This window comes from Phycodurus eques, chromosome 1 (assembly GCF_024500275.1).
Source record: "Phycodurus eques isolate BA_2022a chromosome 1, UOR_Pequ_1.1, whole genome shotgun sequence".
Lineage (NCBI taxonomy): Eukaryota > Metazoa > Chordata > Actinopteri > Syngnathiformes > Syngnathidae > Phycodurus > Phycodurus eques.
The window spans coordinates 42520489-42545952 of record NC_084525.1 but is presented as its reverse complement, the minus strand read 5'-3'; the positions used below and the strand labels follow the sequence as shown (position 1 = coordinate 42545952).

The following is a 25464-nucleotide window of genomic DNA, read 5'->3' as shown; positions in this document are numbered from 1 at the left end:
GTGATGAACTGTTACTATTCTTAGTTTATTTTTTTTAACAAATATGATTATTTTTTGTAGTTTGATGGAAATCTGAAGATTAGTTTGCTCTTGGAGTGGTAGGAATGAGATGGCTCGAGCCGACGCCACTATTGAAAAATGTGAAAATAGCCTATTCAACAAAACATTTTCCTGCGTTATTTTCACAATTAGTACTGTATAATATTGTATAAACAAATGGACGACTTTTTACACTAAATTGCTTTGACGTGTGGTTGAATTTGTGCCGAACAGATTCGGTGCTTCGGTGAGAACAGTGACTTCTGGTGACGAAATAAATCACAGCAACCTAGGTCACTAACTGTGTGAAACGAGACTCGTTATCTTTCAGCAATAAAATATAAAATACGATGTTGGTCGATGTATTATTTATTTATTTGTCTGTATTAATTGAAATTGACCAAGTTGGCATTAAAAACCTGGATTCCACAAAGCAAATATTTTGGTCACGTGTACGTCTTGATGACTTGTGGACAGAAGCAAAAGGGCACAGAGATCTTTATAAGTTTTTGTTAAAAAATAATTTCTCCACAATTGAAGGTTTCAGGTAGCTCCTCTTCATGCTCGCCATATCTCTGGCTTTGGAAAATATGCATTGACCTGTAATTGGCAACGATGGTAGACAATATTTTAGAGCCACTTTCCACAAGTATGGGTACAGTGTCTTTCGAATAGCCCAGCAATTTAAACAGACAGACAGGAATTATTAGAATGACAGAAGTCAACTACACACTATACTGATGTATAGCTACAGTAAATATGAAAACGTTACCACAAATTAACTATTTTCAATTATCCCTTTCAAACCCACATTAAAACACAATTACTTAGTTAAGCCAAATGCGGTACCTCCTTTAAATGGTTACATCCAAATGTTGAACAACAATTTTAGCTGGAATGAGAACACAAAGACGGCAATAGCACCAAAGTTTCAGACCTCCCATTTATCAGCACAAGTCTCAAACGCCACAATTGTTTTATGAATCCGATTATTGCTGCCACTTTATCAGCTTGGTGGAAAAGTCTAGGAACCACACAATCTCTGTTAGCACCATATCATTCCTCCCCAATCTGGCACGATCCCGATTTTGAGATGAACAAAATACCCCTTTGCTGCAGCACATGGGGACAAAGCGGAACTGACCGCCTCCATCCCTTGTTAAAAAAATGTGCCGGCTCAGCAACTGCGTACACCAGTTGACTAGCATGCATGCGACATGGTGTTCATTCACTAATAAGTTCGATAGAAACGCTAAAGACTTTAGTTACTAGTGCTGGGATCACTTATAACAACACAGGTTATACGAACACATCATCTCACAGGTTCTTACAGCTGTTTCGACACTAAAACAGAATCCCACCGCACCACTCGAGAGTAGCACTGCCTTGCTCATTTTCCCACATCCTGTCCTGCCCTTTTCTGTCCTCTCTTATCTAGTTGTCTTGGTGAGCTATCGCATGTCCTCACCGGGTGCCCCCCCCCTAACCCCTCACCCCACCCCACAATCTACAAATAACTGTTGTAATGTTACTTGTGTTTAAATATCTAGACTGTCTCACTATTGTTCTGATGTGGTTTTCACCCATAATTCACTTGTCCACTCTGTCCCCCTTGTCTGTCCCCTAAAAACCCTTTTCTTTCCGGCTGCATTTTTAATAAACATCAGATTACTGGTAATTAAAAAAAAAAAAAACATTTAAGCAGAGGGAGTATTTCAAACTCCCCTGTTCCAGCACAAAGACATACAGGTCCCCCATTCTGCAGCGCCATGAAGCTGAACAAGACAGGTTAAACAAAAAAAACAAAGTTTTGAACTGTAGGATTCCGATTTCGGCGGCACGGTGGACGACTGGTTAGAGCGTCAGCCTCACAGTTTTGAGGACCCGGGTTCAATCCCTGGCCCCGTCTGTGTGGAGTTTGCATGTTCTCCCCGTGCCTGCGTGGGTTTTCTCCGGGCACTCCGGTTTCCTCCCACATCCCAAAAACATGCATGCTAGGTTAATTGACAACTCTACATTGCCCGTAGGTGTGACTGTGACTACGAATGGTTGTATGTTTGTATGTGCCCTGCGATTGGCTGGCAACCAGTTCAGGGTGTACCCCGCCTCCTGCCCGATGACAGCTTGGAGAGGCTCCAGCACGCTCCAGCAGTGAGGAGACGCGGCTCAGAAGATGGATGGATTCCGATTTCTCGTAATCTTTGTCTGCTGGGTGATTTAAAAGGTATATATCTTCCAAATAAACATGCTCAACCAATACTTGTAATTCTCGCTATCGCTAAAACCCCAATCCTGTTAAACTGAAAAAATAAATAAGATATCAACATTATCCATCCATCCATCCATCCATCCATCTATCTATTTTCTTTTACCGGTTATCCTCTATCAACATTAACCAATGGCAAAATCTTGTCATGGAGTATATAACACTCGAAAATATCTCTGCCAAACGTAATAAGCAAATGGATAACTTTAAGAAAAGTTGGTAACCTTTCGTTAAAATAGTGAACCTTGAAGCTTGATTCACTGCTCTGCCAGTCCTCCAGTTTTAATGCATCATACACCCGTCTGGCCAGGTGTCCCGGGACTCCGGCCTGCTCCATGGCCCTTCATGCCTTTCCGCCCGAAGATAGCTGGGTTAGGCTCCAGCAGCCCGCGACCCTAGTAAGGATAAGCGGTAAAGAAAATGGATGGATGGATGTTCGATAGCGCCTACCTGAGGGAAGGAGCTGGAAGAGCTGGTGACCAGGATGTGGACGGTCCAAGAGGATTTTGTACGCTCTTGTCTTAGTTCTGGCAGAATGCAAGTCCTCGAGGGTGGGTAGGGGGGGTACCGACAATCCTTTCAGAAGTTTTGATTGTCCGTTGCAGTCGGAGTTTGTCCTTTTTTGTAGCAGCACCAAACCAGACTGTGATGGAAGAACACAGGACTGATTCGATGACCGCTGTGTAGAACTGCCTCAGCAGCTCCGGTGGCAGGCCGTGCTTTCTCAGAAGCCGCAGGAAGTACATCCTCTGCTTGGCCTTTTTGAGGATGGAGTTGATGTTGAACTCCCACTTCCTGAGAGACTGTAATTCCCAGGAACTTGAAGGTCTCGACGGTTGACACAAGGCAGCTGGACAACGTCAGGGGCAGCTGTTGCAAAGGATGCCTCCTGAAGTCCACGATCATCTCTACAGTCTTGAGCGTGTTCAGCTCCAGGTTGTGTTGGCCGCACCACAGCTCCAGCCGCTCCACTTCCTGTCGATACGCAGACTCGTCACTGACTTTGATGAGACCGATGACTGTCGTGAGCGACATCGATAAACTCAAGAAATTCCATTGACCTGATTTTAGGCGTCTCTGCAGAAAAACGTCTGGGACTCAGGAATGCATGGACCATTTTAATTTATATTTCATGTTTAGTGAGACACCATAGAGCCAATATTACATCCCAAATACTAGAAAAAGTTGGTTTGGCAAAATTTGTCCACTCTAAAGTTAAATAAAAATTGTACCTAAATCTTTGAAAAGACAGAGTTTTAAAATATTGAATGTGAATGTATTATACTTTAAAGTTAAATGCAATTGAACTGTATTTATCAAATGTAATGTAGTGGATTCAAAAAAAGTTCAAGGCAGTTTGAACATTGAAGTGATTGTTTTACATACCACCAGAGAGAGCCCACTGGACTAGAGAAGTGGTTCTCAAAGGTAGTGCAAGGGTGCAAAACTCATTTTTGTCATGGGCCACGTAATGTAGTTATGGTTTCCCTCAGATGGCCCTTATGACAATGAACACCATATATAGCCATATTATTTCATATACAGAATTTCCCTGGCAATTGATTGTTACATATATTGTTAGAAACTAATTGAATTTGAAATCAGAAGTCATGAGACATTGTGGCACACAAATATTAAGTATACCATTATTGTTCACTTTAAGTTACACGATTTGCTGGGGGAAAAAATGCTTGTAATATCTGTTAAAATTGAAGAAACTTGTATGAAAAGAACAAACTTATGAAGCAAAAAACACACGAGACACACTTTAAATGCTTTAGTGGGCCACATAAAGTGGTGTGGTGGTCCAGAACTGGCCCCCCAGGCCTTGGGATTGACACCTGTGCTCTCGTAGTATGTGAAAGAATCACTTAAATGACCAAATTTTGCACAAGGTTGTAGAGGGTTCATCCATCCATCCATCCATCCTGAGCCGCTTCTCCTCACTAGGGTCGCGGGCGTGCTGGAGCCTATCCCAGCTGTCATCGGGCAGGAGGCGGGGTACACCCTCAACTGGTTGCCAGCCAATCGCAGGGCACATACAAACACACAACCATTCGCACTCACAGTCACACCTACGGGCAATTTAGAGTCTCCAATTAATGCATGTTTTTGGGATGTGGGAAGAAACTGGAGTGCCCAGGGAGAACATGCAAACTCCACACAGGCGAGGCCGGGGATTGAACCCGGGTCCTCAGAACTGTGAGGCTGACGCTCTAACCAGTCGACCACCGTGCCGCCTGTAGAGGGTTCAATGTGAGGAAAAAAAGTAAATCTATTGCAATACATTCAAGTGCAGTTCAAAACAATAAATGTATTTTAATCCTCAAGCAACACCTCTCAGATGAAACAAGTATCAAGTGCAACCCCAATTCCAATGAAGTTGGGACGTTGTGTTAAACATAAATAACAACATAATACAATGATTTTCTAATCATGTTCAACCTATATTTAATTGAATACACTACAAAGACAAGATTTGGAATGTTCAAACTGATCAACTTTATTGTTTTAGCAAATAATCATTAACTTAGAATTTTATGGCTGCAACACGTTCCAAAAAGGCTGGGACAGGGTCATGTTTACCACTATGTTACATCACCTTTTCTTTTAACAACATTCAATAAACGTTTGGGAACTGAGGACATTAACATTAATTGTTGAAGCTTTGTAGGTGGAATTCTTTCCCATTCTTGTTTGACGTACAGCTTCAGCTGTTCAACAGTCCGTGGTCTCCGTTGTCGTCTTTTATGCTTCATAATGCACCACACATTTTCAATGGGAGACAGGTCTGGACTGCAGGCAGGCCGGTCTAGTACCCGCACTCTTTCACTACGAAGCCACGCTGTTGTAACACGTACAGAATGTGGTTTGGCATTGTCTTGCTGTAATAAGCAGGGGCGTCCATGAAAAAGACATTGCTTGGATGGCAGCACATGTTTCTCCAAAACCTGTATGTACCTTTCACCATTAATAGTGTCTTCACAGATGTGTAAATTACCCATGCCATTGGCACTAACACAGCCCCATACCATCACAGATGCTGGCTTTTGAACTTTGCGTCCATAACAGTCCGGATGGTTCTTTTCCTCCTTGGCCCTGAGGACACGACGTCCACAGTTTCCAAAATCAATTTGGAATGTGGACTCGTCGGACCACAGAACACTTTTCCACTTTACATCAGTCCGTCTTAGATGAGCACGGGCCCAGAGAAGCCGGCGGCGTTTCTGGGTGTTGTTGATAAAAGGCTTTTGCTTTTCACAGTGGAGTTGCAAGTTGCACTTACGGATGGAGCGCCAAACTGTATTTATGGACATTGGTTTTCTGAAGTGTTCCTGAGCCCGTGTGGTGATATCCTTTACACATTGATATCGGTTTTTTATGTCGTGCCGCCTGCGGGATCGAAGGTCACGGGCATTCAATGTTGGTTTTCGGCCTTGCCCCTTACATTTGAGCTTTTGATGATATTATGGACAGTAGATGATGAAATCCCTAAATTCCTTGCAATTGTACGTTGAGGAACATTGTCCTTAAACTGTTCGACTATTTTCTCACGCACTTGTTCACAAAGAGGTGAACCTCGCCCCATCTTTGCTTGTGAATAACTGAGCAATTCAGGGAAGCTCCTTTTATACCAAATCATGGCACCCACCTGTTCACAATTAGCCTGTTCACCTGTGGGATGTTCCAAACAGGTGTTTGATGAGCATTCCACAACTTTCTCAGTCTTTTTTGCCACCCGTCCCAGCTTTTTTGGAACGTGTTGCAGCCATAAAATTCTAAGTTAATGATTATTTGCTAAAAACAATCAAGTTTATCAGTTTCAACATTAAAAATCTTGTCTTTGTAGTGTATTCAATTACATATAGGTTGAACATGATTTGCAAATCATTGTATTCTGTTTTTATTTATGTTTAACACAACATCCTAACATAATTGGAATTGGGGTTGCAGAGATAACAAAGCCAAATAGCTGGCATGTCAAACAAGCAGCCCAGGGGCCACATCGGAACTGCCACATAATTTTATGAGGCCAGCGCAGGCAAAATAATTTGCGCCAACTACCATGATTCTTGATAAAATTTGTATCAAAATTTCGCATTGTAATATCCATCCATCCATCCATCCATCCATCCATCCATCCATTTTCTGAACCTCTTCTCCTCACTAGGGTCGCGGGTGTGCTGGAGCCCATCCCGGCTATCGCAGGCATTGTAATATGTAATAAGTAATAACGTTGAGATATTGCAAACATTTTTTTTTGGGTGACCAAACCCATTTTTAAAGTAACTTGAACAATAGTTGAAGCAACTATAATCAGACCAATTGATACAAAGTGCGCATCACTGCAGACGCTGCACCGATCCGCCTGTCGATCTCCCGTTCCATTCTTCCCTCACTCGTGAACAAGACCCCAAGATACTTGAACTCCTCCACTTGGGGCAGGATCTCATCCCCGACCTGGTGAGGGCACGCCAGCCTTTTCCGACTGAGGACCATGGTCTCAGATTTGGAGGTGCTGATTCTCCTCCCAGCCGCTTCACACTCAGCTGCGAACTGCTCCAGTGAGAGTTGGAGGTCACGGCTTGATGAAGCCAACAGAACCACATCATCTGCAAAAAGCAGAGATGCAATACTGAGGCCACCAAACCGGACCCCCTCTACGCCTCGGCTGCGCCAAGAAATTCTGTCCATAAAAGTTATGAACAGAATTGGTGACAAAGGGCAGCATTGGCGGAGTCCAACCCTTACCAGAAACGAGTCCGACTTACTGCCGGATATGCGGACCAAACTCTGACACCGGTCGTACAGGGACCGAACAGCCCGTATCAGGGGGTTCGGTACCCCATACTCCCAAAGCACCCTCCACAGGACCCCCCGAGGGACACGGTTGAATGCCTTCTCCAAGTCCACAAAACACATGTAGACTGGTTAGGCGAACTCCCATGCACCCTCGAGGACCCTGCCAAGGGTGTAGAGCTGGTCCACTGTTCCATGGCCAGGACGAAAACCACACTGCTCCTCCTGAATCTGAGATTCAACTTCCCGACGGACCCTCCTCTCCAGCACCCCTGAATAGACCTTACCAGGGAGGCTGAGGAGTGTGATCCCCCTGTAGTTGGAACACACCCGCCGGTCCCCCTTCTTAAAAAGGGGGACCAGCAGCCCAGTCTGCCAATCCAGAGGCACTGTACGATGTCCATGCGATGTAGAGGCGTGTTAACCAGGACAGCCCGACAACATCCAGAGCCTTGAGGAACTACGGGCGAATCTCATCCACCCCCGGGGCCTTGCCACCGAGAAGCTTTTTAACCACCTTGGTGACCTCAACCCCAGAGATAGGAGAGCCCGCGTCACCTCAGAGAACCCAGACTCTGCTCCCTCATGGGAAGGCGTGTCGGTGGAATTGAGGAAGTCTTCGAAGTATTCTCCCCACCGGCTCACAACGTCCCTAGTCGAGGTCAGCAGCGCTCCATCCCCACTATACACAGTGTTGATGTTGCACTGCTTCCCCCTCCTGAGACACCGGATGGTGGACCATAATTTCCTCGAAGCCGTCCGGAAGTCTTTCTCCATGGCTTCACCGAACTCCTCCCATGCCCGTGTTTTTGCTTCAGCGACCTCCAAAGCTGCAATCCGCTTGGCCAGCCAGTACCCATCAGCTGCCTCAGGAGTCCCACAGGCCAAAAAGGCCCGATAGGACTCCTTCTTCAGCTTGACGGAACTCACGAAAGCGTGGACGATTTTAATTCATATCTTTTGCTTACCGAACGTCAACGCCGGCTGAGGGAAGGGCGGTGCGTCTACTACGGGCAGTTGGGTCATTCTGTGAGCAACTGTCACGTCAAAGTCGCCGGTGCCGGTAGGAAGGGCACGGGAGAGTTGAGTCTGAATTTCATTGAGGAAGACCCTGCCCGGGTTCTTCCTAAAGTGACACTATGCTCTCCTGATCAAGAAATTCATACACCTGTATTAATTGACTCTGGTTCTGACGCAAACTTACTCAACTCCATCCTCGTTAGACGTATGCACCTGAGAACCTTTCAAATAAAACGCCACCGCAACACCTATGCTCCAGACGGCAGTTTTATGGGCAAGATCAATCACCGCACCCAAACACTCACATTGACATTTCCTGATTCTCACTTGGATTAGTTTTCATGTTTTTGACGCCATGAATCATGACCTTATTTTAGGGAACCCAGGTTTGAAATTACATAACCCCCACATTGACTGGTCCTCTGGGCAGGTTATGTCATGGGGCAGCAATTGCGCCCAGAACTGTTTCAAGCCGCCATGTGATGTTCAGGGCTATGTTTCTAATGACAAACCACCGACCCCATCTGGGGATCCTGATTTATCTCACGTGCCCACCTGTTACCAGGATATTAAAGACGTTTTTTCCAAGTCCAAGGCCAAATCCCTTCCACCCCACAGACCTTATGATTGTGCTGTTGACTTGCTGCCTGGAACCACACCACAAGAAATTCATATAATTTAGTTAGGATAAGGGAGGGGGATGAATGGAAACCAGCATTCAACACACCAACAGGACATTACGAGTATTTGGTGATGCCTTTTAGTCTAACTAACGCTCCAGCTGTGTTCCAGAACTTTGTCAATGATGTCCTGCGTGACATGTCGAATGTGTATGTTTTTGTATATTTAGACGATATTTTCATATTCTCCCCGGATGAGGAAACTCACATCATTCATGTCCGCTCTGTGTTGCAGCAGTTACTGCAGAATGAACTATGTGTCAAGGCTGAGAAATGTGAGTTCCACAAGGCATCCGTTTCTTTCTTTTCTAGGGTTCGTGCTGGCTCCAGGTGAAATCAAGATGGACCCTTGCAAAGTTGATGCCGTGACTAATTGGCCCACTCCTACGTCACGCAAAGACGTACAAAGGTTCTTAGGGTTCGCTAATTTCTACAGAAAGTTCATTAGAAATTTCAGTTCTATAGCCTCGCCTTTGCATGATCTCACCTCGCCACACAAACCTTTTGTATGGAACCCGCTTTGTCAGGCAGCTTTTCAGAAACTTAAATCGAGGTTTACCTCCGCTCCCATCCTTACTTTGCTAGATCTCAAACTACAGTTTGTGGTAGAAGTTGATGCATCTGATGCCGGTATAGGAGCAGTGCTCTCCCAGAAATCTCTCAAGGATGATAAGTTACATCCTTGTGTTTATCTCTCCAAAAAACTGACCCCAGCTGAGAGAAATTATGACATTGGTGACCGTGAACTGCTGGCAGTCAAGGTGGCTTTGATGGAGTGGAGGCACTGGCTAGAGGGGGCACAGACTCCGTTTTTAGTATGGACAGATCACAAGAACCTTGAGTATATTAAAACTGCTAAAAGATTAAATGCTAGGCAGGCTCAGATGGGCTCTGTTTTTCAGTAGATTAAATTTCACATTATCCTACCGACCTGGTTCTAAAAATGGTAAGCCAGATGCTTTATCGCGCATTTTCTGTGCAGAGAATGCTTTGTCCGACCCTAAAACCATTTTGCCCAAGTCATGTTTCGTTTCTGCTTTTGTTTGGGACATTGAGAGGGCGGTAAGGAGTCTCTGGAGAACACTCTTAGCCCAGAAAATTGCCCTGAAAACAGGCTTTATGTGGTTCCGACCTTAAGGGGAAGAGTCATCCACTGGGCTCACACTAACCGGACTGTATGTCACCCAGGCATTGCCAAGACTCAATCTGTGGTCGAACAGCGCTTTTGGTTGCCCAATGTTAGAAGGGATGTTACCAATTATGTCAATGCTTGCCAGGTGTGTACTGCTAACAAGTCCTCTCATAAAGTTGCGACCCCTGCCAATACCACAATGTCCTTGGTCAGACATCTCTGTAGACTTTGTGACGGGATGACCGGCCTCGAAAGGAAATACCACAATTCTCACAGTTGTTGACAGGTTCTCTAAAATGGCTCACTTTATTGCACTCCCGAAACTCCCCTCAGCTAAAGACACTGCAGAGTTAATGATACACAGGTATTGAAGTTCCATGGTTTCCCCAAAAATGTGGTGTCTGATAGGGGTCCCCAATTCATTTCGCAATTTTGGAAGGAATTTTGCAATCTCATAGGTGCTACCGTCAGTCTGTCATCTGGGTTACACCCTGAAACCAACGGCCAAATCGCGAGGCTGAACCAGGACCTGGAGACTGGGCTCCGATGTCTCGCTTCACAGGAGCCGCGATCCTGGTCTCAGAAACTGGTTTGGGTTGACTTCTCTTCTCTCACAATTCCCTCCCCTCTGGATCCACTGGTCTATCGCCTTTTCACGTTGTGCATGGTTACCAACCATCTCTATTTCCTGCCATAGCCCCAGAATCCACAGTTCCAGCGGCATTGACCTTGGTGAGACGCTGCTGGAGGAGCTGGGAGTGAGCCCGCCAGATGCTGCTGCGCCAGGGACGGTCCTACAAGACCGCGGCTGACCGTCGGAGGACACCGCCCGTATATTAAACCTCTCTTTTTTGAAACTGTCCATTTGTTTTGGAGTCGTGCATTTTTGGGTCCTATCCTCTGTTCCAGTCCAGTCTATGGCGGGGTTGTGATGTTTGAGCCAGGGAATTCCAAGAACTAAGGGGGTCTCAGGGGAAGGAATAACAAAGAGTGAAATGTTCTCGCGGTGATTGCTGGAAATAAGTAGCGTAATAGGCTCAGTTTGGTGGGTGACAGGGGAAATGACTCAGCCATCCAGGGCCGTGACTTTCTTTGGGGACGGAAGTGGCTGGAAAGGGATTTGGAGCTGGTGAACTATACCTTCATGAATAAAATTCTCATCTGCACCGGAATCGATAAGGGCTGTAATGTGGGTGTTATGAGCAAAAACTAGAACGCAAGAGGGAACGGTCATGCGGGAGGAAGAGCTAGAGGAAATGGAGCTTTGGCTCACCACAAAGCTCTCGGATCACGGCCTGGTCTTTTGGTCGCAGGGGGCAAGAGGAAATGAAATGACCTGATTGACCGCAATAAATGCACAGCTGAGGGATGACACGACGCTGACGCTCCTGGGGATCTAAATGTGTTTTTCAAATTTACATGGGCTCATCGGGTGCAACGGGGAGTGACTAAAGGGCAGTAGACGGTGCAGGAGGCGGCTGAGAAGAAGACGGCGCTGTGCTCGGAATGGAAGGGACTTTACGCGAGCGGACCCCCCTCTCTCGTGCTCTCTCTCGCAGTCTGTTATCCAGACGGATGGAAAGGGCGATGAGATCCTCGAGAAAGGAGGGCCTGTCCCGGACCGTGAGCTCATCCTTGAGTTAGTCAGAAAAAATGTTTGAAAAAATCCCCCTAAGCGCAGCGTCATCCCACCCGCATTCACCCGCAAGTATGTGGAACTCAATCGAGTACTCTGCTACGGATTTAGTGCCCTGAGTGAGTGTCAGGAGGAGCTGGGTGGCTTCTTTATCCTGAATGGGGTGATCGAATACTTTCAGAGGAAAAGGAATCAAATGACTGGAGTACCGGGGAGGAGTTGTGCCATAAGGAAGTGGACCATTTAGCTGCTTTGCCGCAGAGGAGGCATATGCTACCTTGGATTGTTCGGTGGGATAACTGTAAGGTTGAGGGTTGAAAACCAGGGTGCAGTTAAGAAGAAATTGGCTACAAGCACCTAAGTCCCTGGAATAGGGTTCAGGTGGAGGCACATGAGGTTCTTTGTAAGGGAAGCGGGGTGGCTCGGAGGCTGCGGGCTCAGAATGGGTACTTACTTGGAGTTGAAAGCATTGCATTTTTGACGGAAGGAGGGAGACCTGTTGCAAAAGGGAGTGTAGAGTCTCTGTTATTTATTGCAACGTCTTGTCCTGACGTCCTATGTGTGGGCGCCTTGGAGGGTGAGTGCGTTCTTAAGCGCCTCCGGGTTTGCTGGGTCACGAATGGAGAGGAGCTGGACCCAAGAGCAGGTGGGCGCGGATAGGTTATGATGAACAGTTTATTAGAGTAGGTAACGGAAGTGGTCCTTGAGGTGTGTTGGCGGGCATTGGAGGAAGGGACGTGCGGCAGGCAGTGGCGAGGACAGGCGGCTGGCTTGGCGGAAACACTGAGGATGAGGAGAGACACGGGGGTCATAAAAGGAGACGAGGAATCGAGTATCCTACGTAAGGCAGGTGGGCCGTGGTACCGCTTGGACAAGCCGCTTGTGTCGGCCGGAACGTTTGTACGTTAAGTGGGAGTATGGCCAGACAGTTATCTACAATGGAAGAATGGAGAAGTTGAAGTTAAAGGGGAAAAAGTATGAAGTTAGAATGGAAATATTGGTGAAACGTACAATGACAATGCAGAGGATTATGATATGTCAGTCATTGCAATGGCCGCAGACCTGATTGCAGATGACTTATGTTTTAATTGATTTCATTTTCTTTATTATATAGGATCAATGACACGATGTGCTTATTTTTTTCAGTCCATTATTTTAAAAAGTCATTGTTTAATCTATTCGTGACATCTGTCACTTTATTCTATACAACCCATTTATTTTCATGCATTTTTCAGTCAATACAAGTAATTTACTTTTTATGTTTGGCACCTCAAACCCCCTAAAATGTCAGCTTGTGCAATTAAAACTGTTTGGGGGGAAAGAGACCTTTTTGATTAATGTCTGCCCAGAAACAAACATGATATAATGCTTCTGGAAAAGAGACAAATAATTTACAGTTGTCATCATTCAATATGCCGTAGACGAATTTCTGAATTATGGATTTAAACAAAAACATACTAGGATTAAAATGATTGAACCCAGGGACAACACAAAGTGGTAAGTTATGGCCCTAATAATAACTGCACGCTTGATTTCAGATAAGATCATTTATGTTATTAAAGTGAACCCAAACTGATGTTTGTCAGGCAAAATGATCGGTAAATGGAAAGATAAGGGTTTCACTCTATTATAATTCAAACCAATACATTTTGAATTTCCAGCCATTCTTGTCTTAAAGTTACGTTCAGGGTGCACCCCGCCCCGAAGTCAGCTGAGACACCCGCGTCCCTTGTGAGGATAATTGGGTAAGGGAATGGATGGATGTCTTTATTCAATAGAGAATCGAAAGCACTTTCTGACACTTCGAATTTCCTCAAGCTATCGCAACTAATAAGAAATATATGGGCATTTTTCTACCAAAGAGTCAAGGTTTTGGTCACAAATTTCCTATTAATTTCTGGACAAGTCAATTTAGGCTGATTCATGACATAAAAAGTAGCATAAAATACATAATCCTTAACTCATTCTTACAAACTAGGGCTCATTTTATTCGTGTTTCAAATCTCCATCCAATAATATCCTCTCTTTTGTTATAGAGGTGGTTTGATTTTTTATTTTTTTTTGTCAAATACCAACCGTGCATTTTTGTTTTGTTTGAAAATTTTGTTACAATTCATAGGCCCATGCTAGCTAGTACTGAAAGGTCAAATGAAGTTCACTTGTAAAAGACATTTTATGAACCTGAATATCCTTAACCTTTTCTGAGTAGTATATACGCACACGTGGGCGCACACAAATGTATATACGTGTGTCAATGATGTATGTAAATATACATTTCAGCTATGTACTGTACATGTATATAACATGAAATTAAAATGTGTACCGGACAAGAAGTGAGCTGAGTTTAGCAGAATGTATTGTTACAATACAACGTGTGCCATCTAGTGGTGAAAGTCTTTATTGCACCCAACAACACCAGCTACGAGTCCACCTTGGGCGTTGGAGCACACGATAAATTATATAAGTCCTTCTTTCAACGTGTTTTTTCCCCACATTTTCCCTCCTTTTTTTTCTTTTTTTTTAATTGTAGTACCTTAATATGTAGAGCTACGTCATTACGTATGGCACGGCTGCCCCTTTAAGAGAACGTTGGACCGATGAATGAAGCGCGGCCATTCACAAAAAAATTAGAGAGGGGGGGACCCGAATAGCGCTCGCTAAGGCGATTGGTTGTCTTTGACTGACACATCTGTGAGCCAATGGGCAGGCAGCACTAGGCTCGGCTCACATCGAGTGCGGAGGCGTCTCCATTGGGAACATTCCGCAGTCGCGATTTTAGTTGAAGCTCTGCGGGGAATGTCGGGCTAGAAGCCCAAGTCGAGTTTCACTTTCACGCAGTTGAGGAACAGGTGAGACGTGCGTTATTTTTTAATTCATATGCTTTTATTTTGCAGTCGTGCCATGGCTTCTTCGTTAAAGCAGATGCGTGTAAAGTCGTTCGCCATTTTCTGACGGAGAGCCAACAGCGCGTCCATTTTTTAAAATTTTATTTTTTAACCACTGCGTTTCTGTCACCGCAACCCAACCGTGTTTGCGAGTGTGTTTTTTTGGGTGAATTTTCCCTCGTGCCTTTGTGTTAAAATACTTAATGGCGAGCTGCCCCCCCCTCCCCCTCACCACTATCGTTCTCTCCTGCCGGGATCAAGTTTCACTTCATTGTGAAAAACAACATCCCTCCGCCCCTCGCACTTCAACTTCATTCGCCCTTTTATTTTTGTTTTTCTACTATTGGAATATTATGGCTCCAGTTTTACTCAATATCTACGTTACATTACAAATCAAGTCGTTATTGTATAATCCCGTAAACTAACAAACAATCAAATAGCGATACAGAATTTTGAAAAGGTGACAACCCTTCCAATGGGCATGTATATTTTCCAGGGTCAAGACTTCTGCAGCATGGACTGCTTTTATGACCAACAGGTCCCCTTTGTGGTACCAGAGAGTGTGAGTTTGGACCGCAAGTTGCCGTTTGTTTTTTTGAAGGAATTAAAGAATTTCAGTTGATGTTGGAAGCGATCCGTTTGTGCACAGAAATGTCACTCAGAGGGAAAAGAGCGGTGCCTCAGCGACAGGAAAAGAAAGTTCATGGATGCTGGCTTGGCTCAAGACACAGAGGGTATGCGCACAATTTCTTACCTCCCAAAAATCTGCGGAAGGTGTGAGAATTGTGGATAAAATACTTTGTTGTGTTCATGCGTGTCTATAGCTGTAATTGCATGTCTGGTTTGCAGAACTTTTCCAAGATCTGAGCCAGCTTCAGGAAATCTGGATAGCAGAAGGTACAGCACAATGCATTGTGGTACATTAGTATGCATTGGTATGTACCATCTGACCTCTTCGTTCCCTTTTGTGCTCCCTGCCTCCACAGCTCAGGCTCCTGATGATGAGCAGTTTGTCCCAGATTTCCAGTCCAATAACTGTGAGTAGATCATTGAGCCTGGAACGAGCTTTGTGAGGAACACAGTAATTATTGAAAGGAGACGTTTTTTTTTTTTTTTTTAAATATAAAAACCAATGTAAAACAGTTCCCAGGTGTCCTAACATGATGTTTTTGTAAAAATAGCCCAAGGAAAAAACACTTTTACTTCCAGAGGCAGTCCTTTGTGTGTAAAGTACAGTGTACTGGTGTGTGCATATGGTGCATGGCCGCATCGCCAAACGCAAATACCTCCACCACCTTCACGTCTACATCTTTGTGGAGAAACTACATGTTGGGGCGGTTATTATGTCAATTAGCCCCACTGTTACGTAAGATTTGGGCGGAAGTGCAGAATAGCTGGCTTATTTTCAGAAATAGGTTATGAACAAAAGAATTACTTGCTTGTTTATTTTCACACTTGATGGGTGGGCAGGATCTATTTGTACACAGGAAAATTAGTGTGTATTTGTCTTTTTTTCTTTACGTAATATGTCCACTTTCTTGCCAGGTAAACTTTCTTCTATGTAATTAAATTCAGTTCAGTTTTTTTCAGGGCACAACTCTAGAATCACACGCCTCACTTATTAAAAGAGCCACTTTCTATAATCACACTGTACAGTTTGTTGTCTATGTATTTATATTTGCTTTTATTTTGCTTTGTTTTACTCTGCTGCCTGCTGCCGGGTCGGCATTGCAAATGAGAATCTGTTCTCAATCGCTTTAACGTTAAATAGAACTAAACTCCACATGAACACGCGCCAGGTGAATGGAGGCAAGGAAAAACTCCCCCTAAGGAAGAAACCTTGAGCAGACCCCAGACTTAGTGTGTGACAGCCGTCTACCTCGATTGGTTGGGTTGAGAGAGATGGTGAGGGAGAGATGATTCACAACGTTTTGTGACACAAAGAAAAACGGGATGGAAGCAAAAGCGGCGTTTTATTGGGGTGTTTTATTCCTGCTTCGTGTTTGCGGTGATGTTTCAAGGGCCGCCAATCAGCAAAGTGAAGCGAGAGTCCAGCCCAACCAAAGATCTGTCCCCCTCCAGGACGCGTCACACAGACGTGTGCCTTTACAGCAACGGGTAGGACACCTGCCTGGAAGAGCACGTCATTTATAGGGGGTAGAATTTGTCAAAGTTCCTCATCTTCTCCACAGTACCCATGACAGGAAAGCAGCTGAATTCAAGCGTGCCACTGGAGCCGCGCCCCAGCAGCGGGGACTCTCTAACAGTCCCACGAGGCAACTAACATTAATGTCCGGCTGCCCCACCCATCACCACCGCATGCCACAGGGCAATCGAAACCATCAGTTTGCGTTGCCCCACTCTCCCATTGGCTGCCTCGCTGCAGCCTTGAGTTCAGAGCAGAGGTGAGTGCAAATCATTTTTTAGTCCATTTAACATTTGCCAAAAGCCATATACATTAACCTTTGAAGGAAACCTACATGATGGCTGAATTATTCTGATAAGGACACAAAATGCACTTTGTAGTGATATTGACCCATAGTTTTTATTTGTATCGATCGATTACATAAACACATAACCGACTATGAAGCATAGTTAATGTTTGACCAGCTATCAGCTAGCTAAAATGTCAAGTTAACATAGCTTACCTGTCTTTGTGGGTTTTGTAGTGATGGACGAAGTTAGATGTCGTAGTTGCTGCAAACCTTGCATGTTGCCGTTCTCTTTTTCTCGGATTTCATCAAAACCATAATTCTTGAATCCAAATGTAATCATCTTTGGAGCTCTCACCATAATACTTGCTTCCAGAGGTGGCCTCTGTATTCCACGTCATAGCATTCTGGTGGGTTGCCGGTTTTGCGCATACAACACAAAAAATACATTTCTTAAAAAAACAAAACAAAGGCCACACTCTGTGTTGAAATCTGCATTTTCAGACTCTGTTGAAAATGCAGATTTCAACAGAGTGTCAATTCAGATTTACTTGATTGTTTAAGTTCACACGTGATGGAAGGGCAGGCACTCCAGAGACCCAGTTTCAACAAAATCAGTTCTGGGACACTAGTTGACTTCAGACTTTCGAGGGATTTTTCAAAAATGTTACGACCTCCGGGGAGTTCATCTTTACAGTAGGGTTTTTTACCAGTATTTACCAGTATGTAAATCTGCAAATGTCCTTTCAGGTTTCAGCGGCCGACATCAGAACCATGTTTGTCCTTTCTACCGGCAAAGAAAACGGCGAACGTGCTCCACCCTCACTCGAGAGACGCGACCTGCCCGTTGTATCAGCGGCACCTGCCAGAGCCTCTGGTTCCAGTTGGTGGTGGAGGCATTTGCAAACAGGAGATGGTGGATCCGCGTTATCCACAGAAAGTGGCCTGTGGTTCTAGCATGGCGACCTTCAACCATGTCACCATCAAGCAAGAGCCAAGGGACTTTGCCCTTGACACAGGTGTGTATTGAACTGGATAGCTAGAGCCCCATTTTCACCAATCAGTTCAGTTCGGTTCGGTGAAGGGTAGCACCTGGACAAGGCTACTCAATCCATTAAAATGTCGCATTTCACCTTTGTATCTTGTAGAGGTTCAAACTTGCCAGTCGTCATCCTTTGGCAAAACGTCAGTCTTGTACCCGAACGGTGGTGCAGGTGAGGGCGGGTCTGTTTTCCTTCTCAGTCATGCTTCAGTGTGGACTTGTTGTTCATCTCATTTTCCACTGGTAGGATTTGCTCGTGACACAGAAGCACCCTTCTACTATGACGACACTTGTGTTGTGCCAGACAGACTGGAGGGTAAGAGCAACGACTGGTCGCCTGGCCAATGATTCGGACTAAAATGTCTTTGTTCTGTACGTGCAGGTAAAGTAAAGCAGGATGGTTTGCTGTACCAGCGTCGTGGCTCCCTGCAGCTGTGGCAGTTCCTGCTCACACTGCTGGACAACCCGGCCAACGCACATCTGATCGTGTGGACAGGGCGTAATATGGAATTCAAACTCATTGACTCTGAAGAGGTTAGCTGTCACACGTGGCACTGAATGTTCCAAATCTTACATTTTCTTCTCGCAATCCAGGTGGCCCGGCTCTGGGGGATCCAGAAGAACCGACCTGCCATGAACTATGACAAGCTGAGCCGCTCACTGAGGTACTACTATGAGAAGGGCATCATGCAGAAGGTAAAGGTCAAATGTAAACTCTCACTGACGCACACGTCAGCGATGAGTGCTCATCTTCTCTCTTCTGATTGGTTCCTCTGGCAGGTAGCTGGAGAGCGATACGTCTACAAGTTCGTGTGCAACCCCGAGGCCCTCTTCTCCTTGGCATTCCTAGACAAACAGAGGCCAAGTCTGAAATCCGACCCAGACGCCCTCCCACCCGCCGGCGAGGAGGATGGCCTCACTCTGCCCCTCTATGAGGAGGAGGGTCCTTACTTGGCAGACGGAGGCGAGCAGTGCATTCAGGGGCTGGCCTTCCCTGAAAGCTGCCTTTACTAGACCACAGTCTAGATGATAGCGATGTGGGATTTGTGACGTTTAAAATCTAAAAACGACATTCCTCCACAGAAGCCCTACAATTTTTGCAGCCAACAATCAAATAAGACACACACTGTGCAGGGTCAAATCACCGTTTTACCTCGGAGGATGCACATTTTTAAAGCAAATGTTGTCAACCAAAAACGATCTTTCCAAGCCGTGCAGCTCCTCAACCTGACTGAAAGGGACATGCTTGTATTTTTTAGGCGTCCCTGTACTCTTATAAATTTGTGAATTGAAATGCTGTTTTTGTGTTTGAAAGCTAATCTTTTTCATCATTACAAGAACTCAGTTTGTTTATGACAAAAAGTATACCCTCTATTTTTGATTCACTGCCACTTTGATGCTACCAAGCATGAGGAGTTTTTTCCAATCAGCTTCAATGTGCCCACATAGTTTGCTGCATTTTGTACAGTAGAGTGAGAGTCGGTTCAGTGTGTAGAAACGTAGTATAATTATTCTGTATATGAATATATTTTTGAAAAAGACTGATGACTTGCACAGTTTCACTTAATGTGTCAGGGTCGATCAATGCCCTTTGCAGATCACTGCAGGAGAGTATTGGCCTTCACATGCTGTACATGTGCCTTCTGTTAATCTTCACTGATACAAATAAACAATTTTACTCAAATATTCCTTCTCCATTTCAACCAAATATTTTCTTTGTAATTGGTTTTAATTAGTAAAATAAATTTTACAGTGTCGTCCCCCCCCCCCAAAAAGGTAGAGGTCGGCAACGAACATTAATCACCCAATAAAACTGGTGACAACTAATGTGAATTGCGGGACACGTCATTGTCACTCTGAATGCACCTCGCCTGTCTCAGCACCCCTTTGCCATCGATCCGTCGAGAGGCGCCCCTCACGCCGGCCTTCGCCCCCCAAGCACACCAAAGCTCTGCAAACCCCTGGCAGCCGCGCTGGAGCCCACGTCCTGGCTGCAACCTCATTGCATATGACACAAGTTGGCTTGGCATTTATAAACCCCAGGTCGGATGAACGCATGCTTCCCCCCCAACTCTTCTTTGTACTTCCTACATTCCATACGCGACGTTTCTTTTCATTACCTTGACAATGACATTTTGCTGGCTTTCTAGCTAGCAGTTTTCAGCTTGGAAAGCCAAATCATTACTGTAGGCCTAAATGTCATTTGAATGACTAATACATTCATTAGGCTCAGGGAAGTGTATTGTATGTATTTAGAACGGCAATTATTTAACCTTTAAGTCTTAAAAGACGATGTGTATAAGTGATTAACGGCAGTCGCCTCATTATTGCCTGTTTCACGACACTGAGGAGTTGCAGCAGTAACACAGTAAGAGCAGTCTGTACCAAATTCACTTATTTTGAATTAATAAGTTGATTAAATTGTTTTTGTACACGATAAAGTAGTAGAAATGAGAGGGGAAAAAAGTAGTTTTGTTTGTCGGAAAAGCAGGGTTTGCCTTATGCAAAAGTAATTTTGGGCCACGGTTGAATTGTCAGGAAAAAATTTGGCCCAGGACCGAACTTAGTTACCGACCCCTGCAGAACAATATATTAATCAGGGCTACCTTACAGTCCCTAGCTTTTGTGAAATACTGACCTGTAGTGGGAGAGCTATTGTAAATCAAGCTGAAAGAGTGAGGCCTCTGTAAGTAGGAAAATGAACGGGCCTTTCTCACACCCGGATGTCGTCTTCATAGCTTCGTCCACCTCCACATACTTGTGTGGGTCAATGAGGTCTTCCATACTCTCTAATAAGTTGACCTTACCTGCTGGTTTTTGGCCCAAGCCACTACAAGAGTAGATGACACCTTCTGACACAACTTTCTATATTTGTCAGTATTTATTTTTTCATATTGCGTGACTATCCTATACATTCCCGCCCTGGATCACTTGGTGGCGCTCTAAAATGTCATAGCGGAGATGACATATTTTACCTACGAACGATATACATATTACCTATATATATATATATATATATATATATATATATATATTACTTTACCATTCTCGTAAATGGAAAATGCATTACCTTTAATGAAAAGTGCGCAACCGCCACTCTGAGAGCAGTAACAGGGCAGTAGAGGGATGGGATAATACTGAATATCGTTTGGTACACTCTGCAGGGACTGTGGTTTTTGGGGTGTAACTGTGTTTGGCTTCAAAGTACAGTTCATGGATGTGGTAAAATGTAAAACCACTCACCCAAATGGAGGATTTGAGAGACAAAAATGTTACGAACCACCTGCCTATTAAAATCTTCGATGCAGATTAATTTCGGTTTCAGCTTTGTATACGATGACGAGGGAGTGAAAATTGTTGACGGGCACTGCGGGAAACGTGTCCAGTACTTTAAATAAACACAAGCAATATGACCAAGCTTCTCCTGTGTGACGTCCACCGCTTATCCTGTTCAGGGTCGCGGTGTGCTGGAGCCTATCCCAGCTGACTCGAGTGGAAAGACAGACTCCAAACTGAACTGGTCGCCAATCAGTTGCAAGGCACATGTAGACACGGACAACAAATTACACTCATTTTTCATACCGTCACTGCGTGGGAGCTGAACCCACACTGTCTGCACCCAAGTTAGGCAAATGTACCAGTATACCATTGATGACTCTTCTCCTGTGTTTGTATCCTCATATAATGCTTGCTGGACACATGACAGTCAAGTGACTTGTAAAGGCAACACCAGCAAAACAACAACTGACTATTAAGAATGCTTTTGAACACTGTGTGATAAACGAAAGAAAATAACCTGTGATGTGGGACTGTTTAAATGCGAAAGATTTGCAGCCCTTTTCTGTGGTTGAAAATATGATTTGGATGTTGTTGATATGTTGTGCCCGTGCACATTTCTGCAATGTTTTATTTCCCCTACCATACCTGCAGAGTGGTGTGCCGGCATGACCCGTGCTTAATCCAATTTACGAGTTTTTGTTTAGATGTTTTCTGTTTTAATTGGTTATACATGTTTTATACCGGTCACTGATGGTCTAGTGGTACACTTGCATGACTTTGGTGTGGGCAGCGTGGGTTCTGTTCCCACTCAGTGACGATGCGAATGGTTGTCTGTGTCAATATGTGCCCGGCGACTGATTGGCGACCAGTAAACGGTGTAGTCCACCTTTTGCCCGAAGTCAGCTGGGATAGGCTCCAGTGCCCCGCGACCCTAACCAGGATAAGCGGTGTTGAAAATGAATGGATGGCTGGATGGATTTTTTTACACCCCTGTATTGTCACGTGTATACAATTGGTCAGGGAATAATAGGGTTACGATTCTATAGAGTTGTGTTTCGCAGTTAACTTGAAATACCTTACATTATTCAACACGTTATCGAGATAATTTTGAGAGAGAAAAACAGTCGCTGTCTTTTTGCACAAAACCAAGTGTACCAAACCGTGGCCCAAAAAGCGAGGAAAGGACCACAGTGTGGGTGACCTGTACCGTCACACCCCTATAGGACTGCAGGCGCATTCTAATAAGTTGAACCTTGGCTTTAAATTTTTGTAAAAACACACTTTAGATCTTCTATACACATGTGGGAAAATGTGTTAATTGTCTGATGAAACCAAAGTTGAACTTTTTGGCCACAATTCCAAAAGGCATGTGTGGCTCAAACACAACACTGCTCATCACCCTAATAAGACTATACCTACAGTGAAGCATAGGGGTGGCAGTATCTTTTGTTCTTTTCTTTTCTTCCTTCAGCTGGAACTGGGGCCTTCGTAAAGTACTGGTCAGTTTTGGCTCAAAACCTTCAGGCTTCTGCTAGATAAAAAAATGTCTGCAAAAGCATACGAGAGCATCTGAAAATTATTTAGGATTAATCAGAGACACTTTAAATGGTAGTAGGTGTATGCTGACTCCCATTTAACAAGAGTTTGAGTTGAGTTGAGTTTCTGAACACACCCACCTCACCAGCTATGAGGGTGTGCACACCTGTGCAACCACATTATCTCAGTTGTTAATTTTTACTTCCCAGCATTTTTCGAGAGGGGACCATCAACACTGTGTATAAATATATTGATTTGTGCAGGTTATAGGTCACATTATTGGTGAAAAAAGCTTTGAAATAAATGATCTTTATCTCATTTTCCTATGTCAAAAAACGTTTTTATTTAGATATTAAGTTAATTTGTTATTGTTTATCAACTGTATTTGCAACCAACTGTTGTTTTGACTGTGTGAACTTAAAAAATACAGCAGACAATATCATAAGGGCTTTTATTTTGCAAAAGAAATGTTGTAGTCACCTGGAGCTCTGTCTTAAACACAGCTGCCTCCAAAGTCACATAAAATGTTCTTTAATCCTCCTTATAAATTAGAATTGTATATTATGCATGCAATACCGCATTAGCCGCTGAGGATTTTCACCTTCCACAGACAAATCTACAATAAACACAAGATTCTCTCAATGGTCCAGATAAAGCTGTGTGGAAAAGGTGGAGGTGCGGAGAGGCCACACCATGAAGTTTGCAATTGCATAGTACATGAAGATCCTCATTTAATGCAAAGCATGCTGCTTTGAGTTGCACATGAATGAAACCTTTTGTAATCATATCTCTGTGTGGAGCATCTCTCAAAAGACTGTATGTACATATACTACAAAAAATAATCACCAAAAATGCAATTTTTTTGCTTTTTGACTGGAATGAATGTTTTTTGTTCTTCGTCTTTCCCTCAGTTCTGTTCAGCATTTCAGCTAATGTAATAAAAGGGAAAAATATATGTACCGGTATATCCTATCATAACAGAAAAACAAATGGTCTAAAATGCCTTCCTTATCCTCTCAAGCGACATACTTTTTTTTAAAAAACATTTTAAATGGTTCCTCACTAAAAATCAGATGGTTGGTTATACTATGGGGCAGAATGGGGAAAAAAGTTGCTCCACTTACTTTTTATTTTTATATTTGATGTGCTTTCAAAATTTTAACCAATTGTATCTCTTATTTTAAAAGACTAACAGTAATCTAGGAGTTTATTTTAAAGGTAAAGATTGTTCTTCATTGCAAACTTAATTTAGTTATCACCGTCATATTATAAAACAGATACCTAGTGTTAAAATGGTTAGCATTCCAATATCTTCTAGGATTTTAATCCAATCCTACTTACTGACGTAGCACTCCTAACAAACTGCCACTGCAGAAATTACACTGGTGCACATTTGTCTCTACATGCCAAGAAAAAAAAAACTTCCCATGGACTCACCACCTGTGGGAGGGGCCATAGGAGTCGGGTGCAGCGCGAGCCGGGCGGTGGCCGAAGGCAGGGATCTTGGCGATCCGATCCCCGGCTACAGAGGCTGGCTCTAGGGACGTAAAATGTCACCTCAATGGTTAGGGAAGGAGCCCAAGATGGTGTGTGAGGTGGAGAAGTTCCGACTAGATATAGTCGGACTCGCCTCCACACACAGCTTGGGCTCTGGTACCAGTCCTCTTGAGAGGGGTTGGACTCTCTTCCACTCTGGAGAAAACCAGGTGAGAGGTGCTGAGCAGGTGTGGGCATACTTATTGTCCCGACTCAGTGCCTGTACTTTGAGGTTCACCCCAGTGGGTGAGAGGGTAGCTTTCATGTCCTGTTTTTTGTTCCCTATGCACCAAACACCAGCTCAGAGTAACAACCCTTTTTTGAGTCCTTGGAGAGGGTGCTGGAGAGTACTCCCGCTGGGGACTCACTCATTTTGCTGGGAGGACTTCAATGCTCACGTGGGCAATGATAGTTAGACCTGGATGGGCATAAACTCCAGCTAATCCTAATGAGGACAAGTGTATAGACAATGGATGAATGGATGAATGGATGAATGGATGAATGGATGAATGGATGGATGGATGGATGGATGGACGGAAGGATGGACAGATTGATGGATGGTGAGAGGCACCGAGCAGGTGTGGGTATACTTATTGCCCCCCCGGGTCGGCGCCTGTATGTTGGGGTTCACCCCGGTGGACGAGAGGGTACCCTCCCTCCGCCTTCGGGTGGAAGGAGGGGTCTTGACTGTTGTTTGTGCCTATGTTCAAGCATAAGGGTGTCCACACGTGCACTTGCCACCAGGACACCCGAGGTCGCAGTTTGATCATCGACTTTGTGGTCGTATCATCGGACTTGCGGCCTAATGTCTTGGACACTCGGGTAAAGAGAGGGGCGGAGCTGTCAACTGATCACCCCCTGGTCATGAGTTGACTCCGATGGTGGGGGAAGATGCCGGTCCGACGTGGCAGGCCCAAACGTATTGTGAGGGTCTGCTGGGAACGTCTCGCAGAATCCCCTGTCAGAAGGCGTTTCATCTCCCACCTCCGACAAAACTTTGCTCATGTTCCGGGGGAGGCGGGGGACATAGAGTCCGAGTGGACCATGTTCCCCGCCTCCATTGTTAAGGCGGCCGACTGGAGCTGTGGCCGTAAGGTGGTCGGTGACTGTCGTAGCGGCAAGCCGCGAACCTGTTGGTAGACACCAACGGTGAGGGATGCCGTCAAGCTGAACTCGCAGCC

The 25464-nt window shown here is 44.6% G+C and overlaps 1 protein-coding gene across 2 annotated transcripts; it reads left to right on the top strand.

Annotated features, from left to right (window-relative positions):
• Positions 1-14302: 14302 nt before the first annotated feature.
• On the top strand, positions 14303-20064 carry LOC133411120 (ETS translocation variant 5-like). Of its 2 annotated transcripts, none has more exons than XM_061693057.1 (13): positions 14303-14429; positions 14955-15020; positions 15108-15192; positions 15308-15355; positions 15445-15495; positions 16480-16576; positions 16651-16863; positions 17641-17909; positions 18039-18104; positions 18180-18248; positions 18315-18466; positions 18527-18628; positions 18713-20064. In XM_061693057.1, exons 2-13 carry the CDS (start codon positions 14973-14975, stop codon positions 18944-18946), a joined length of 1434 nt encoding a protein of 477 aa, XP_061549041.1. In that variant the 5' UTR covers positions 14303-14429; positions 14955-14972; the 3' UTR covers positions 18947-20064. The 2 variants fall into 2 exon arrangements, with proteins under 2 accessions (XP_061549041.1, XP_061549033.1); XM_061693049.1 differs by having other exon boundaries at positions 14303-14422; positions 18713-20062.
• The last annotated feature ends 5400 nt before the right edge of the window (positions 20065-25464 follow it).

Bases quoted from the DNA above. Each gene is read 5' to 3' on its own strand.
- LOC133411120 (XM_061693057.1), top strand. From the start codon at position 14,973: ATGGACTGCTTTTATGACCAACAGGTCCCCTTTGTGGTACCAGAGAGT. The intron at 17,910-18,038 runs GTGTGTATTGAA...TGTATCTTGTAG, and splicing joins GGACTTTGCCCTTGACACAG to AGGTTCAAACTTGCCAGTCG. The intron at 18,105-18,179 runs GTGAGGGCGGGT...TTCCACTGGTAG, and splicing joins GTACCCGAACGGTGGTGCAG to GATTTGCTCGTGACACAGAA.